This window comes from Microcaecilia unicolor, chromosome 2, assembly GCF_901765095.1.
Source record: "Microcaecilia unicolor chromosome 2, aMicUni1.1, whole genome shotgun sequence".
Taxonomy (NCBI): domain Eukaryota; kingdom Metazoa; phylum Chordata; class Amphibia; order Gymnophiona; family Siphonopidae; genus Microcaecilia; species Microcaecilia unicolor.
This window is the reverse complement of record NC_044032.1, coordinates 599,647,470-599,665,912: the sequence shown is the minus strand read 5'-3', so window position 1 is coordinate 599,665,912 and position 18,443 is coordinate 599,647,470. Positions and strand designations below refer to the sequence as shown.

Here is an 18,443-nt window from a genome sequence, read left to right as displayed (position 1 = left end):
CAGTGTGCCGCGAGATAAAAAAAGGTTGAAAATCACTGCTGTAACTGTTCATCATTAGAGTTATGGGTCAGCATGCTTGCCTTGCATTATTCTGGATGAAATCTAAGCAAAATCCTTGTAGACACTTCCAGATGAATCAAAGGTAAGGAAGGGGTTGAAGAAAAATTATTTTTACCTTTTTATTGCTGCAACAGCGGTCAGGAACGGAAAGATGCAAACTCATCTTAAGTGTTTCTGAAGGCCTGTTGAATAAGGTTTCTTGGTGCTTTGCTTCATCACTGGATTGTAACAGAATGCATTAACAAAAGCACTCCTTTCAGTATCTTTAATTTGTCTGGAGCTGTTTTTATGGGTTTTGCTTTCAGATTCAAACAGGATTTGAAAAGTTTCTACAGTATATGTTTGCAGGGATAATTCATCATATACTACCATCATTTCCTTCCATCCCTACCCTCTTCCAAATTAAATTTAGAGGGACGTGGAGGGACATGATACAGTGCATTTCTTCTTCGGCAAGTATGTACACTGCACCTTACGTGCAGTCCCCTCATCTCTTCTCTCATTCTCTACCTCTCTTTTATTCTCCTTCATTTTATTTCTCCCTCCCACTTCCTGCTTGTTGGCCTCTGTCTCCACAGGCTTCTGTCAGGGACCTGATTTATTTCTGTATTTAAAATACTTGACATAGAGGGTCATAATCGAACGTCGCTGGTGAAATAGATCGCCGGCGATCTATTTTGGCTGCAGCACAACAGCTGGCCGGAACCGTATTATCGAAAAAGATGGCCGGCCATCTTTTTTTTTCGATAATACTGTTTAGCCCGGCCAAATGCCAGAGTTCGCTGGTTTTGTTTTTTCAGCGATACTGGAAAAAAATACCGGCGATCTCAAACCCGGCGAAATCCAAGGCATTTGGTTGTGGGAGGAGCCAGCATTTGTAGTGCACTGGTCCCCCTGACATGTCAGGACAGCAACCGGGCACCCTAGGGGGCACATCTAAAATTTTTAAAAAAATGTACAAATACCTCCCAGGTGCATAGCTCCCTTACCTTAGGTGCTGAGTCCCCCAAATCCCCCCCAAAACCCACTCCCCACAACTTTACACCACTGCCATAGTCCTTATGGGTGAAGGGGGGCACCTACATGTGGGTGCAGTGGGTTTTGGGGAGGTTTGGAGGCTCAACACCTACCACCACAAGTGTAACAGGTGTGGGGGGTGGGCCTGGGTCTGCCTGCTTGAAGTGCACTGCACCCATTGCTTCAGGGACTTGCATACTGTTGTCAGGGAGCTGGGTATGACATTTGAGGCTGGCATACAGGCTGGCAAAAAAGGTTTTTATTTTTATTTTTTTAGTGTGGGAGGGGGTTGATGACAGCTGGGGGAGTAAGGGGAGGTCATTCCCTATTTCCGTCGGTGGTCATCTGGTGAGTTTGGGCACCTTTTTGAGGCTTGGTCGTAAAAATAAAAGGACCAAGTAAACCCGGCGAAATACTGCTTAGCACCGCTTTTTTTTTTCCCATTATCCGCGAATGCCAACCATCTGGTAGCCATGCCCATGCCCCGCCTTCGCTATGCCGCCGACACGCCCCCTTGAACTTCTGCCAGCTCGTCAACGGGAAAGCGGCGATGCTGTCAGCAAAGCAGCTTTCAATTATACGGACTTCGCCACTTTTGAGAGATCACCGGCCATCTCCCGATTTATGTCCGAAGATGCCCAGCGATCACTTTTGAAAATAAGCCTGATAGTATATTGCCATGATGTAGCAGCTTCCTCAACATTCCATGGTGGTCAGATCTGCCCTCAAAAGGGCCGAGTACTAGAACCCACGCCTTGGTGCCCAGGGTGAGATGATAGAACTCTGGAGCCACCAGTTCACACCTCAGCAGATATTGATGTTAGGCCACATGGCCTCTGCGGTGCTTCAAATGGCACATTTCCATTTGAAGTAAGCCCTATAGTTCCTAGCTTCCCAGTGATTTCAAGCCTTGGAGAACCTAGTGACTGTCATCTCTGTCACTTCAGAGCTTGCAAAATCATTCTTGTTATGGTTATGTTATGTTACGTTATATGTCACATCATATGTCATCTATTCATCTACTATATATCTCACACCAAATCTAATGTAGTCAGAGGAACTTCTCATTGTTATGCATGAGGAAAAAGCCTCAGTTGACCCTAACCACTTCACAAATCAATGGTCTTCAAGGCTTCCAGTGTATCATAAGCATAAAAAACCCTGTGTATTTTATTAATATCAAGAATATTAAAACTATCACGCTCCTTTGCAAATCTCTAAAAGAAAAAGTACTTAACATATATTTTCTTCAACCACGGCAACAGCCCGACTTTGGCCAGCTCGTCGTTAACTACGTCAGTGAATTGTGATGCACAATTAGCTGGAGCAAATTTCTGCAACAATATAAATGTAATCTGTCACTATCAATGCCCACTCAAGATTAATCCATGTCAAACATACCATTATCCTCTTTAAAAATTACGAGAGCTAACTTCAGTAACATATCAAACACTAATCTACTGAAAGTCGCCTTCTTCTCTTAACTTCTCATGTCGTTCAACAGGAACCAATCATGGAATAGAAGTCTTCAATTACACAGTTCTTAAAAACCAATCAAAAACAAATGCGGGAAAATAAATAAAAAAATTGCCACTCAATCTTTGCATTCAGGCCTTTAGGTTTAAGAGACTTCACTCTGAATATCCATCATTCTGCTTGTAACAACTGACATCTCCTGTCTCCACCTCTACTCTTATGTGATACCACTCCAAAATGATACATTTCAGTGATGCAAAATCATGCTTGCACTGAAAATATGAATAGCTAGAAAATAGTACCAGGATGTTCAATTTGAGATTCTTGAATTTCCCTAAGATGGTGTTAAATGTCACCCAGAGAACTATTAAAGAAATGAATGGCTGAAGTTCTTAAAATACCTACAGAGGCCCCCTCATCAATTAATAAGATTTATTATCTACCATCTAGAAGACAGGCTCCTGATGAACATCATTGAAGTGGGGACTTTTCAGTGGTATCTCTAGATAGTTTGAAAGTGATTGGAATTGTTAGAAACATCATTAGAATATGTGGACACTAGAGGGACTCTGCTGGCTACCTTTCCTTTTGAGATGGACAGAAATCATGTTCTTACATTATTTTTTCAACATAGAACTGAGTTGTTTTATGATCAGAAGATTTGGTGTTTTCCATATCTTTGCAGAGAAACACAGGAACAATCTTAAGCAGTTCCTGTTGTAACAAGGTTGTGCAAAATGGTGGAATAGTTTTTTCTTCAGTTTCCTGAAATGTTTGGTGAGATTAGAGTTTTCTGTGACCTTAAACATCTGCAGTCTTTTCTTGATAACTAAATTTCCGATCCAGTTGGGAAATTCAGACCAAGTGGAAGAAGCTCAGGGGGTCTTTTATAAAGGCTCACTAAAAGCTAGAGATGCCCATAGAAATATATGGACGTCTTTAACATTTAGTGCGTGCTTATTTGTAGCGTACACTAAAAACGCTCGTGTGCCTTTGTAAAAGGACTCCTCACTGATTAATGCGTGGTTATGCTAGTACATGTTCTGTTTCATTTTCTTATATATGATTGTGTATTGTATTGATACCCCTCCTTGATTTACTTTATGTTCTCTCTCCTTTTTGGGGACTAAGGCTGTTGCTTAGTATTTTGTAAAAGTCTTTGGTTACCAGATTTGTTTTCACAAGAACATAAGAATAGCCATACTGGGTCAAACCAGTGGTCCATCTAGCCCAGTATCCTGCATCCAGCAGTGGCCAATTCAGGTCACAACTACCTAGTAGCACTATTCCATGCTACCAATCCCAGGGCAAGCAGTGGATTCCCCCATGTTCCTCCAGGAACTTGTCCAAACCTTTTTTTTAAACCCAGATATGCTAATCGATGTTACCACATCCTCTGGCAACAGTTCCAAAGAACTGTTCTTTGAATGAAAAAATATTTCCTCTTATTTGTTTTAAAAGTATTTCCGGGCAGTTTCTTTGAGTGTTCCCTGGTCTTTGTACTTTTTGAACGAGTGAAAAATCGATTTACCTACACTCACTCCACACCTCTATTGCCCCAGGTACAAAAACTTAGATTGTGAGCCCTCTAGGGACAAAGTACCTGCTTATAATGTGTTCAGCGCTGCCTACGTCTAGTAGTGCTATAGAAATTAGTAGTAGTAGTAGTATCCATCTCTTTTCCAATTGAAATGCTCTAAGCTCTTCAGCCTTTCCTCATATGGGAGCAGTTCCATCCCCTCTGTCATTTTGGTCGCTCTTCTTTGAAACTTTTCTAATTCCACTATATTTTTTTTGAGATATGGCAATCAGAATTAAGCACAATACTCAAGGTGATGTCGCACTATGGAGCGATACAGAGGCATTATAATATTTTTGGTCTTATTTTGCATCCCTTTCCTAATAATTCCTAGCATTCTGTTTGCATTTTTGGCCGCTGCTGCACACTGAGCAGAATATTTCACTGTATTGTCTACAATGACACCTAGGTCTTTTTCTTGAGTACTGACTCATAAATTGGACCCTAGCATCAGATAACTTTGTATTATTTTCTTTAGATCACTGTTTGCTTTTTCAAGTGAAAATTTGTCTTTGAATTATTTTGAAATTTCAGTACATTTTTAAATTTTATGTTCATCTGCTCTGTGGCATACAGTGGTATAAACTATTTTTAAGGAAAAATAATATTCAAAAACTGGGGCCGATGCAGAAAGCTACCATTTACTACAGTTCACCTGGAACGAGAAGTTTACCTATAAGTACATAAGTACATAAGTAGTGCCATACTGGGAAAGACCAAAGGTCCATCTAGCCCAGCATCCTGTCACCGACAGTGGCCAATCCAGGTCAAGGGCACCTGGCACGCTCCCCAAACGTAAAAACATTCCAGACAAGTTATACCTAAAAATGCGGAATTTTTCCAAGTCCATTTAATAGCGGTCTATGGACTTGTCCTTTAGGAATCTATCTAACCCCTTTTTAAACTCCGTCAAGCTAACCGCCCGTACCACGTTCTCCGGCAACGAATTCCAGAGTCTAATTACACGTTGGGTGAAGAAAAATTTTCTCCGATTCGTTTTAAATTTACCACACTGTAGCTTCAACTCATGCCCTCTAGTCCTAGTATTTTTGGATAGCGTGAACAGTCGCTTCACATCCACCCGATCCATTCCACTCATTATTTTATACACTTCTATCATATCTCCCCTCAGCCGTCTCTTCTCCAAGCTGAAAAGCCCTAGCCTTCTCAGCCTCTCTTCATAGGAAAGTCGTCCCATCCCCACTATCATTTTCGTCGCCCTTCGCTGTACCTTTTCCAATTCTACTATATCTTTTTTGAGATACGGAGACCAGTACTGAACACAATACTCCAGGTGCGGTCGCACCATGGAGCGATACAACGGCATTATAACATCCGCACACCTGGACTCCATACCCTTCCTAATAACACCCAACATTCTATTCGCTTTCCTAGCCGCAGCAGCACACTGAGCAGAAGGTTTCAGCGTATCATCGACGACGACACTGCATGTTAAGAGTATGTGGGTTGAGGTTTACTACTGCAGAAGGCATCAGCACACAGAAGATTAAAATACATACTAAAGAGCTGATCAGCTACCCCGCAGCAATGTAGGGCTGTGTGCTGAGGGGCACCTGGTCAAAAGAAACCGGTCAAAAGAAACCAGACAAAAAAGCTCCAAACAAAAAAAGTTCCCGACATAAAAGTCCCTGACAAAATAGACTCCTGACAAAAAGGCCTGATGAAATAGATTTGTTTTTGAATGGTACAAATTTGAAGGGTACAAAGAAGTGGAGGAGCCATAAATTAATGAGAAAGTCCAAGGCTTGTCACTTGAAAGTCCTGGCACCTGCCTACGGCTTGACTTCACTATCCACACTTGGTATCTAGTGAGAATCATAAATCTGCTTGAAAACATAATCCAGTTTGATTGAGTCTATTTTGTCTTGGGTTGTTTTGTTGTGGTGTTTTTTTGCGAGGGTTTTTTTGTCATGGTCTGTTTTGGTTTTAGTCTGTTTTGTTGTTGTTGTTGGTTTTTTTTTTTTTTTTGTATGGTCTATTATGTCGGGGTGCCGTGCTGAGACCTATCACAGGATTTCAATGCCAGAAACCTAGGGCCAGGTCTGAGGCTGGTGTAGAGCCCCTGCGGTCGGCATCGGCCCCCATCTCTTTCCTATCTGCTCTCTAAATTACGGCTTGATACAGTTTCCTCCCACCCACACCCCATTATATAAAAAAAAAAAAAAAAAAGAATTTCCCCACTGACACCCTCCCTCCCTTTTCCTGACTAAAAATTATGGCTCTCTTGTCTAATGGCAACCCTACCCCCCACCCACCCACCCTACCTAATTTTAAAAATAAAAAAATCCCTGGTGATTTAGTGGGCACACTCTCCCTTCCCCCCAGCCCCCGCGACTACCTTTGTTTTTTTTCCCCAATTTTTTTTTTTATTTTATTTATCATTTTACTTAATTACATTCACATTTATCACATAAATGTAAGGAAATACAGATATTCATATAAAAAGGAAAACATTTTGTCTCAACAATATATATTTACATAATTGTCCACAATTGGAAGATCCAAGATCAGGAAAACAATCTTAAAGAAAATAAGAAAAACTCAAAATGGTTAATCTTACACTTCACATTTTCTGAGGGAGGAAGGTTAATCGGTTATTGCAGCCGGTACAATGGTAACCGAAGGAAGTTGCTGCAGAGCATTCTTTATCTGTTTCCACAAACTCTTATAATTTCTTAGGTTCAAACAAACAAATAATAAGGAAATAAAACACTTACAAGGGAATCGCGCTAGGAAGGTCCCACCTAGGGGCGACTACCTTTGTTACCCTGGACGCAGGTCTCTAACCGAAACACCACTTTTCCTTCAATGTGGGCGTCAGGTGTTTCCCTTGTCAAAATAGCTAGCGTGGAGTGTGGATGGCACAATTAAGTTAAGTAGTTGCTTGTCCTCATTTATTGACTATATCGTTTCATTGTTTGTTTAAGTTATATGAAGACTGGACATCATGGCAAATGATTGATGAAAAGTTATAAGCTTTGATCTGGAATAGATCTTGCAGCTTTTTTATAAAACACTAGTAAAAGAGGCCCGTTTCAGAGCAAATGAAACGGGCGCTAGCAAGGTTTTCGTCGCCAACACCCCCCCTCCCTCCCTCCATGGCCAACCCCTTCATTGTTCTGCCATTGCTCCGCCCCCAACGTCATGATGTTTGACGCGAGGGTGGGGCCCAGAGCGAGTTCCCACCCTCCCTGCTTCCCTCCCTGCCAACCCCTTCGTTGTTCTGCCATTGCTCCGCCCTCGAGGGCGGGGCCCGGAACAATTTTGGTGGCTTCACCACCACGAACCTTCGAACCTTTTTGAAGGAAGTCAGGGCTTGGCTTCACTGATGTCGGTGTCCTCAGAACGTTGAGGGTGAGTTTTATTATAGTAGATCTGTAGCCGTTGTGTCTATTGGTTTAACTAATTTAGCTAATGTTGTTTTGATTTTTGATGTGTTAGTGTCTGCCCCGTTTTATATTTCTCCCTGTTATCTTGTTACCTTTTGTCAGTGATATTTTGCAATGAACTGCGGATTACTGTTGCAATTTTAACCCTATAAATCACCAAATCCCAGTGAAGGGACACTCTCTAATCCAAAAATAACTAATAGTCAATCCCTAAAGGAATATAGAACATTCAAAGAAAGGATTCTACACTCCAATTCAATCTTGATTGAACTTTATTTATAGGGTTCCCATTATAGGAGGGTTATAGTGACGCTAGGAAAGTACTTGTAGAAAAAGCTGTATCTCTTAGTCCTTTTTAGAAAGGTAAAAGATGCAATTCTGCCCATAACTTAGCAGGAACAGCATTCTGTAAACACAGCTTTTCCCCTTGCTGAAAGAATCATCAAAATTAGTTCTGTTTTGAGGAATGAAGGTTACATGTAGGAATAATCAATAGTGCATTCACTTGAAAACTGAAGTTAAAACATTAGAGGACATTCTGTTGGCAGCCAGTGTAAATCCTTCAAACTAGGTGCAATAATAATATCAAATAATTGTTCAGGCAGTCAGTGTGGTGGTTGTATTCTGTATCATATGTAATCTTCACAATAGATTTTTTTTAAATAACTGTATTTTCCTTAAGAAGAGGTAATCACTAACAACCAATGTCTGTACCACTATAGACAAACCACCTGGAGACCGATAGGGAAGTAGTTGCTTGATCCCATGCAAATTTATTTTATTTTTATTTTTGTTACATTTGTACCCTGCGCTTTCCCACTCATGGCAGGCTCAATGCTGCTTATATGGGGCAATGGAGGGTTAAGTGACTTGCCCAGAGTCACAAGGAGCTGCCTGTGCCTGAAGTGGGAATTGAACTCTGTTCCTCAGTTCCCCAGGACCAAAGTCCACCACCCTAACCACTAGGCCACTCCTCCACTCATTCAGCAAATCATTCAGTATACCTGCTCTTGTTTTTTCAGCTATGATCCTGGCTGAAGGCATTGTATCAGAGCTCCTCTGAAATTCCTGTAAGCCTAAATCCTGAATCTAGTCAGTAGGTGTTGCCCCTTGTTTGATGACTATGGATTCACCTACCCCTGCCCAGGTTACCCCACAGCAGCCCGAGTGTATCCATTGAGTGAAAGATCCAACATAGAGATCAAACCGGCGGGGGGGGACCTTGTGATTTTTAATTTGTATTACTATTTTGACATGAAATTATTAGTTGAAACATGTGTTTTGTTCTTCCAGGTTGAAGAATGAGAAAGCATTGCGTCTCAGTCTTGTAGGTGAGTATGATGCATCCTGTGCCTTAAACCCTGAAACTTCACTTGAAAGAAACTGTTTTTATCCAAACCTGTTAATGGAGCATTCAAAAGTACATCCTTGATTCTTAATAGCTTTACTTTTCATAATTAAACCATAGTTTAAAACAGCCTAGTGCTGCTAGCACTTAAAGGCAAGAATACTTTTGGCTGTGTTTATGTTCTTCTGTTAAAGAGACTGTTCATTTCGTACTCTGTTCACATAGGCGAAAAACTGCAGTGGTTTCAAAGTCACCTTGATACCAGCAAAAGAGAATACACAAAGAAGGAAGCTTGTGACCTAATTGAAAGGTAAGTGTGAGATGCAGAGAAGAAAAGGAGATTTTTTGGGGGTTCAAAATATTCCAGAGGAACATTACTTTCGGGTCATTCCATGTCAAGTGGTCCCTGCGCGACCATCACGGATTTCGATGAAATTTTCTGTGAACATTCATACATGTCCCCAGTGAACATTGGTAAAGTTTTACGTTCGCCGATGAATACTTGCTGAGATATAGTAATCTGTTTGACCCCATACTGCAGCCTTCTATGGTATGACTCCGAGATTTCGGCAGCTCTGAGACACTGTATCTCCGGCAATATTTTGTTGAGAGAAACAAAACTTGGCCATCTTGTACAACTTTTTGTGCTCCATTAAACAAAATAATAAAAAAAATCTTCATGAGCGATTTCCATGAAGAAAACTTGGTGCAAACTTGGTCCGAAAAATTAGCGGCACGAAAAAATTGTAAAGTTTGGCTTTTTTTATATCTCTGGAATTAAAGGTGTGATAAATGTGAAACTTTGCACACAACAACGTATCAACACAAGGTTTTTGAATATATAATTTCATTCTCCTAATATTTTCCATTAGTTCACAAATTGAGTGTAAAGTTGATGATTTTTGCAAAAACGCATTTCCTTCGCTTATGACCAAGCTGGGCTGACTTTGGAGGGTCATGTCACAGCTCATAATGTTAGAGCTATGCCTGCGTTGGTAGCCCACTTGAAGGCAGCCTCCTTTGAAGAGATTTGCAAAGCTGTGACGTAGTCTTCAGTCCACACATTCACATTTCACTACTGCCTTGAGCAGGATACCCAATGTGACAGTTGGTTTGGGCAGTCAGTGTTGCAAAATCTGTTTTGGGGTCTAGAATCCAACTCCACCCTCCTAGGCCCGTTTTGTTCTGTTCCAGGCTGCACCCTCATCTAGTTGTATATAGTTTCAGGTTAATCTGCATTAAATCCTTGCCGTTGCGAGGCCCAGTTGACCACTGTTTGTTGTTTTGGGTGAGCCTGGATGCTAGGGATTCCCCATTTGTGAGAATGTAAGCCTGCTTGTCCTCAGTGAAAGCGAAGATACTTACCTGTAGCCAGGGCCCTGCCAATACGGTAAGCCAGGTAAGCGCCGCAGGGGGGCGCCTGCCTTCAAGGGCGCCGTCGAGTTGAATTAAAAAAACAAACCTTACCGCGTTGGCGAACTAGCGGGCGGGGCACCAGTAGTAAAAGCAACAAGCAGGCACGCTCGTCTCCGTCTGCTTCCCTGCCCTCTCAGTGTCCATCAGAGGAAGGCGGGACGCAGAGAGGGCAGGGAAGCAGATGGAGAGACGAGCGTGCCTGCCTGCTTGCTGCTTTTACAACTTTCCTTCCTCGTGCACGTATTGATGTGGTGCCGGTGCTATTTACAAAACTGTGACTCATAATAGGAGAAAAGTTGCTGCTCTAGTATTAGATCAGATTTCAGTTTCACAGGCTTCTCGCAGCAGGAGAGAGGCTGCCTGCACCTTTAAGTGGTTCAGGAAGTGTGAGGTTCAGGAGAGCCGAGGCACGCACAGCCCCCGTCTTTACTTCTGTGTTAACAGAGAGTGCTGCTGCTGTGCCCATTGCTAAGCTGCACAGACACAATGTGGCTGTTTATCACATTTGGCATTGGTCCAATTGGTACTACTGCTTTTGAAAGCATGTTTTTCCAGGAAGAAGTCCCTGAATCCATTTGCATTAGACTCCCAGAGACCTCCTGCATCGCTGGTGATTGACAAAGCAGAGAGGAGAAAAGTGATCAAACAAGGTAAAGGTCACAGGCTGGACTGGGAATTCTCGTGTCCTGGAGAGGTGCTGATAGAGCTTAAGAAGACGATCATAATTCCAAAAAAGTTCAAAGTTGAGGTTGGGGATTATTCCACTTATCAGCCTATTTCAAACCTTTCCTTATTGTCTAAAGTTTTAGAAAGGTTTGTACTTGGACAACTGGCTGATTATGTTGAAAGGAACCAGTTATTGCACAGCCCACAATCAGACTATAGACGTCATCATAGTACTGAATCTTTGTTATTGGCAATTGTGGATAGTATCTTAGTGAAAGCAGATTCTCCGAGGACAAGCAGGCTGCTTGTTCTCACTGATGGGTGACGTCCACGGCAGCCCCTCCAATCGGAAACTTCACTAGCAAAGTCCTTTGCTAGCCCTCGCGCGCCCGCGCGCACCGCGCATGCGCGGCCGTCTTCCCGCCCGAAACCGGCTCGAGCCGGCCAGTCTTCTTTTGTCCGCACTCGGTACGGTCGTGTTTTCGCCGTGTCGAGCCCCGGAAAGTCGACCTCGCGCGTCCAATTTGTTTTGAACGTGTTTTTTTTCCTTCGGGAAAGCTTTGTCCTAGTCGGGAAGTGCTCCGGAAACCCCCCGCCGGGTTTCGTGTAAATCCTCCCCGTACTTCCAGCTTTTTTGCCCCGGTAAGTTTTCTTTCGTCGTCGGGGTAGGCCTCTTTTCGGCCTCGGTCGAGATTTTTTCTCCCTCTAAATTTGGTGCTTCAAATTTCGCCATTTCGGCTTTTGATTTCGCCGGCGTGATTTTTCCGCCCATGACATCGAAGCCTTCCAGCGGCTTCAAGAAGTGCACCCAGTGCGCCCGGGTTATCTCGCTCACTGATCGACACTCGTCGTGTCTTCAGTGTCTGGGGGCCGAGCACCGCCCTCAGAACTGCAGTCTGTGTTCCCTGCTTCAAAGGCGGACTCAGGTAGCGAGACTAGCCCAGTGGAACGTGTTGTTCTCGGGCTCTTCGTCGGCATCGGCACCGGGATCTTCGAGTGCATCGACGTCGTCAGCGTCCAGACCATCTTCCTCGGCCGCCCCTGCATCGAGTGCATCGAGGCATCGGGCCTCTGCATCGGCGCCGAGACATCGGATAGCTGCATCGACGTCGGTGGTACCAGGACCTCGTCTGCTGATGTCGTCGGACGGTGGTGCATCGGGTGGAGTGCAGGTGAGGGCTGTCCATTCCCCTGCTGGTGGCGGTGAGCCCTCGGGTGGGTCTCCGCCTACCCTGAGGGCTCCTGCGGTACAGCCCCCCCGAGATCGACCTTCTTCAGTCTCGGCCCCGAGGAAGCGACGGATGGATTCGACGTCCTCCTCGTCGGTGCCGGGGAGCTCCGGTGACATGCTTCGGAAGAAATCGAAGAAGCATCGACACCGGTCTCCTCCCCGTGTCGGCACCGAGAGCTCTGGGTCGCCGAGGGATTCGGCACCCAGCAGGCATCGGCACCGAGAGGACCGCTCACCCTCTGTTCAGGAGGTGTCGATGCGCTCCGCTCTGGACAGCCCGGAACAGCCTCCACGCCCGGAACAGGTACTGACGTCGACGCCTGCATCGACCTCTCAGCCTTTCTCTGCAGCCGCTCTAAACGAGAGCCTCCGGGCCGTTCTCCCAGAGATTCTGGGAGAGCTGTTGCGCCCTACCCCTCCGGTACCGGCGGTGCTTGCGCCACCGGTACCGTCGAGCGTGGCGCCGGCTGGCCCATCGCCCAGGTTGAGGTCCCCGACGTTGGTACCGCGTGCGGTACCGACCGCGGCCACCTCCCAGGAAGGCTCCCCGACTACGTCGGCGGAGGGAGCTTCGCCGATGCGGGCGAGGGAGTCTACCTCTCGACGCCCCCATCGTGGACGGGGTTCCACGGAGTCGAGCAGGGCGAGGTTGCAGACACAGGTCCGTGAACTTGTGTCTGACACCGAGGGTGAGGCCTCGTGGGAGGAAGAGGAAGATCCCAGATATTTCTCTGACGAGGAGTCTGAGGGTCTTCCGTCTGATCCCACTCCCTCTCCTGAGAGACAGCTTTCTCCTCCCGAGAGTCTGTCTTTTGCCTCCTTTGTCCGGGAGATGTCTACGGCCATCCCCTTCCCGGTGGTTGTGGAGGACGAGCCCAGGGCTGAAATGTTTGAGCTCCTGGACTATCCTTCTCCACCTAAGGAAGCGTCCACTGTTCCCTTGCACCATGTCCTGAAGAAGACATTGCTTGCGAACTGGACCAAGCCATTAACTAATCCCCACATTCCCAAGAAGATCGAGTCCCAGTACCGGATCCATGGGGACCCAGAGCTGATGCGCACTCAGTTGCCTCATGACTCTGGAGTTGTGGATTTGGCCCTAAAGAAGGCTAAGAGTTCTAGGGAACATGCTTCGGCGCCCCCGGGCAAGGACGCTAGAACCTTAGACTCCTTTGGGAGGAAGGCCTACCATTCCTCTATGCTCGTGTCCAAGATCCAGTCTTACCAGCTCTACACGAGCATACACATGCGGAATAATGTGCGGCAGTTGGCGGGCTTGGTTGATGCTCTTCCCCCTGAGCAAGCCAAGCCTTTTCAGGAGGTGGTCAGGCAGCTGAAGGCGTGCAGAAAATTCCTGGCCAGAGGAGTTTATGACACTTTTGATGTTGCGTCCAGGGCCGCTGCTCAAGGTGTGGTGATGCGCAGGCTCTCATGGCTGCGTGCCGCCGACCTGGAGAATAGAATCCAGCAGCGGATTACGGACTTGCCTTGCCGTGCGGATAACATTTTTGGCGAAAAAGTCGAGCAGGTGGTAGAGTCTCTCCACCAGCGGGACACCGCATTCGACAAGTTCGCCCGCCGGCAGCCTTCAGCTTCTACCTCTACAGGTAGACGATTTTTCGGGGGAAGGAAGACTGTTCCCTATACTTCTGGCAAGCGTAGGTACAATCCTCCTTCCCGACAGCCTGCGGCCCAGGCTAAGCCCCAGCGCGCTCGCTCTCGTCAGCAGCGTGCGAATCAGCAAGGCCCCGCGGCTCCCCAGCAAAAGCAAGGGGCGAGCTTTTGACTGGCTCCAGCAGAGCATAGCCGACATCCAAGTGTCAGTGCCGGGCGACCTGCCTGTCGGAGGGAGGTTGAAAGCTTTTCACCAAAGGTGGCCTCTTATAACCTCCGATCAGTGGGTTCTCCAAATAGTCCGGCAAGGATACACCCTCAATTTGGCCTCTCAACCTCCAAATTGTCCACCGGGAGCTCAGTCCTACAGCTTCCAGCACAAGCAGGTACTTGCAGAGGAACTCTCCGCCCTTCTCAGCGCCAATGCGGTCGAGCCCGTGCCATCCGGGCAAGAAGGGCTGGGGTTCTATTCCAGGTACTTCCTTGTGGAAAAGAAAACAGGGGGGATGCGTCCCATCCTAGACCTAAGGGCCCTGAACAAATATCTCGTAAAAGAAAAGTTCAGGATGCTTTCCCTGGGCACCCTTCTCCCCATGATTCAGCAAAACGATTGGCTATGCTCTCTGGACTTGAAGGATGCCTACACACACATCCCGATACTGCCAGCTCACAGACAGTATCTGCGATTTCAGCTGGGCGCACGCCACTTCCAGTACTGTGTGCTACCCTTTGGGCTCGCCTCTGCGCCCAGGGTGTTCACAAAGTGCCTAGCTGTGGTAGCAGCGGCGCTTCGCAGGCTGGGGGTGCACGTGTTCCCATATCTCGACGATTGGCTGGTGAAGAACACATCCGAGGCAGGAGCCCTGCAGTCCATGCAGATGACTATTCGCCTCCTGGAGCTACTGGGGTTTGTGATAAATTACCCAAAGTCCCATCTTCTCCCAGTGCAGAAACTCGAATTCATCGGAGCCCTGCTGGATTCTCGGACGGCTCGCGCCTATCTCCCAGAGGCGAGGGCCAACAACTTGTTGTCCCTCGTCTCGCGGGTGCGAGCGTCCCAGCAGATCACAGCTCGGCAGATGTTGAGATTGCTGGGCCACATGGCTTCCACAGTTCATGTGACTCCCATGGCCCGCCTTCACATGAGATCTGCTCAATGGACCCTAGCCTCCCAGTGGTATCAGGCCGCCGGGGGTCTAGAGGACGTGATCCACCTGTCCACGAGTTTTCTCGAATCCCTGTATTGGTGGACGATTTGCTCCAATTTGACTCTGGGACGTCCCTTCCAAATTCCTCAGCCTCAAAAAGTGCTGACCACGGATGCGTCTCTCCTGGGATGGGGAGCTCATGTCGATGGGCTTCACACCCAAGGAAGGTGGTCCCTCCAAGAAAGCGATCTACAGATCAATCTTCTGGAGTTGCGAGCGATCTGGAACGCTCTGAAGGCTTTCAGAGATCGGCTGTCCCACCAAATTATCCAAATTCAGACAGACAATCAGGTTGCCATGTACTATGTCAACAAGCAGGGGGGCACCGGATCTCGCCCCCTGTGTCAGGAAGCCGTCAGCATGTGGCTCTGGGCTCGCCGTCAAGGCATGGTGCTCCAAGCCACATATCTGGCAGGCGTAAACAACAGTCTGGCCGACAGGTTGAGCAGGATTATGCAACCTCACGAGTGGTCGCTCAATTCCCGTGTGGTGCGACAGATCTTCCAGGCGTGGGGCACTCCCCTGGTGGATCTCTTCGCATCTCAAGTGAACCACAAGGTCCCTCAGTTCTGTTCCAGGCTTCAGGCCCACGGCAGACTGGCGTCGGATGCCTTCCTCCTGGATTGGGGGGAAGGTCTGCTGTATGCTTATCCTCCCATTCCTCTGGTGGGGAAGACTTTGTTGAAACTCAAGCAAGACCGAGGCACCATGATTCTGATTGCTCCCTTTTGGCCGCGTCAGATCTGGTTCCCTCTTCTTCTGGAGTTATCCTCCGAAGAACCGTGGAGATTGGAGTGTTTTCCGACCCTCATCACGCAGGACGAAGGGGCTCTGCTGCATCCCAACCTCCAGTCCCTGGCTCTCACGGCCTGGATGTTGAGGGCGTAGACTTTGCCTCTTTGGGTCTGCCAGAGGGTGTCTCCCGCATCTTGCTTGCTTCCAGGAAAGACTCCACTAAGAGAAGTTACTTCTTTCATTGGAGGAGGTTTGCCGTCTGGTGTGACAGCAAGGCCCTAGATCCTCGCTCTTGTCCTACACAGACCCTGCTTGAATACCTTCTCCACTTGTCTGAGTCTGGTCTGAAGACCAACTCCGTAAGGGTTCACCTTAGTGCAATCAGTGCATACCATTACCAAGTGGAAGGTAAGCCGATCTCAGGACAGCCTTTAGTTGTTCGCTTCATGAGAGGTTTGCTTTTGTCAAAGCCCCCTGTCAAGCCTCCTACAGTGTCATGGGATCTCAATGTCGTTCTCACCCAGCTGATGAAACCTCCTTTCGAGCCACTGAATTCCTGCCATCCGAAGTACTTGACCTGGAAGGTCATTTTCTTGGTGGCAGTTACCTCGGCTCGTAGAGTCAGTGAGCTTCAGGCCCTGGTAGCCCAGGCCCCTTACACCAAATTTCATCACAACAGAGTAGTCCTCCGCACTCACCCTAAGTTTCTGCCAAAGGTTGTGTCGGAGTTCCATCTGAACCAGTCAATTGTCTTGCCAACATTCTTTCCCCGTCCTCATTCCTGCCCTGCTGAACGTCAGCTGCACACATTGGACTGCAAGAGAGCATTGGCCTTCTATCTGGAGCGGACACAGCCCCACAGACAGTCCGCCCAATTGTTTGTTTCTTTTGATCCCAACAAGAGGGGAGTGGCTGTAGGGAAACGCACCATATCCAATTGGCTAGCAGATTGCATTTCCTTCACTTACGCCCAGGCTGGGCTGGCTCTTGAGGGTCATGTCACGGCTCATAATGTTAGAGCCATGGCAGCGTCGGTAGCCCACTTGAAGTCAGCCACCATGGAGGAAATTTGCAAAGCTGCGACGTGGTCATCTGTCCACACATTCACATCTCATTACTGCCTGCAGCAGGATACCCGACGTGACAGTCGGTTCGGGCAGTCAGTTCTTCAGAACCTGTTTGGGCTTTAGGATCCAACTCCACCCCCCGAGGGCCCTGTTTGTTCTGTTCCAGGCTACACTCTCAGTTAGTTGGTAAATTTTTTAGGTCAATCTCAGTTATGTCCTCGCCGTTGCGAGGCCCAATTGACCAATGTTGTTGTTTTGAGTGAGCCTGGGGGCTAGGGATACCCCATCAGTGAGAACAAGCAGCCTGCTTGTCCTCGGAGAAAGCGAATGCTACATACCTGTAGAAGGTATTCTCCGAGGACAGCAGGCTGATTGTTCTCACAAACCCGCCCGCCTCCCCTTTGGAGTTGTGTCTTCCCTTGAAGTGTATTGTCTTGCTACATACTGGACTGGCCGGCTCGAGCCGGTTTCGGGCGGGAAGACGGCCGCGCATGCGCGGTGCGCGCGGGCGCGCGAGGGCTAGCAAAGGACTTTGCTAGTGAAGTTTCCGATTGGAGGGGCTGCCGTGGACGTCACCCATCAGTGAGAACAATCAGCCTGCTGTCCTCGGAGAATACCTTCTACAGGTATGTAGCATTCGCTTCATGGTTGCAGCTTGATTTAACTGTGGCTTTTGATACTGTATTTCAACCCATACTGTTAAAATGTTTGCAGGATATGGGGCTAGGTTCCACAGTTTTAACATGGTTTAGTTCTTATTTTACTGATTGCAAAACAAACTGTGCAATGAAACAACACAATTTCTTCCCAGAAAACTTTGTCAATGGTTGTTTCCCCACTAATATTTGAACTTTATCTGGCATCATTAGCTAAGATAATTGGAAACTGGGAAGTAGAGTTTCATTTCTTGTGATGATATTCAGTTGATTTTTTGTGTAAAAGATAAGCAAGTGCTATGATCCCATGCCGATCCATGGCACGGAGGAGAACAAAGCGTTAATTTATGGTTTGAAGGTACTATTCCCAAAATTTAATCAGTCCCCCATTCTCAAGAGTTAGTGATCAGAAGAAAATTGAAATTATGAAGAAAGGCAGGGCATCCTGCTTAAATAATGAATGACAAGTGCATATAAGAGACTACATTTTACTGTTAGTATGTCAAGGTATTTTGTTCCGGACATATATGGTATAAGCATAGCAAGCAAGCTTTCCTGTTCAATTTTGCTACTTAAAACAACAATTACTGTACTTTTAACAGTGCAATAACTGATTCTACATGATCCTTACAGTTCTGCAGCCCTGTGCTTCAGGAAAAAGGGTTTTCTCCTTTGCAAAACAAACAGAGCCCAAGGCTATTTGCTGTGATTGACAAAGTAGGGCATTGACCCTGGATGAAACATAGAACAGACACTGATCATTTTAAAAACACTTTACATGTTGATAGTAAGGAAATTTGCTAACACTGCTAGCCGAAATTCACCAAAGTGCATTCTATAGAATATGCTAATATGCTCCACCCCATCCTTTGCCCCCCCCCCCCCCAAATGAAACAAACTACGCCCATGGCTGCTGCTGCCTTCCCGCATGCAGCGCTCGGCTCTTTGGCACCGCCCAGC

At 46.8% G+C, this 18,443-nt stretch overlaps 1 protein-coding gene across 1 annotated transcript in view; it reads left to right on the top strand.

Moving 5' to 3' along the window:
- TMA16 (translation machinery associated 16 homolog) overlaps positions 1–18,443 on the top strand; it is a 66,434-nt gene that overhangs the window by 30,023 nt on the left and 17,968 nt on the right. Inside the window, exons 3-4 of the mRNA XM_030192678.1 lie at positions 8,836–8,873; positions 9,116–9,200. Coding sequence (XP_030048538.1) covers positions 8,836–8,873; positions 9,116–9,200 — 123 coding nt within the window. The remainder of the gene's footprint in view (positions 1–8,835; positions 8,874–9,115; positions 9,201–18,443) is intronic.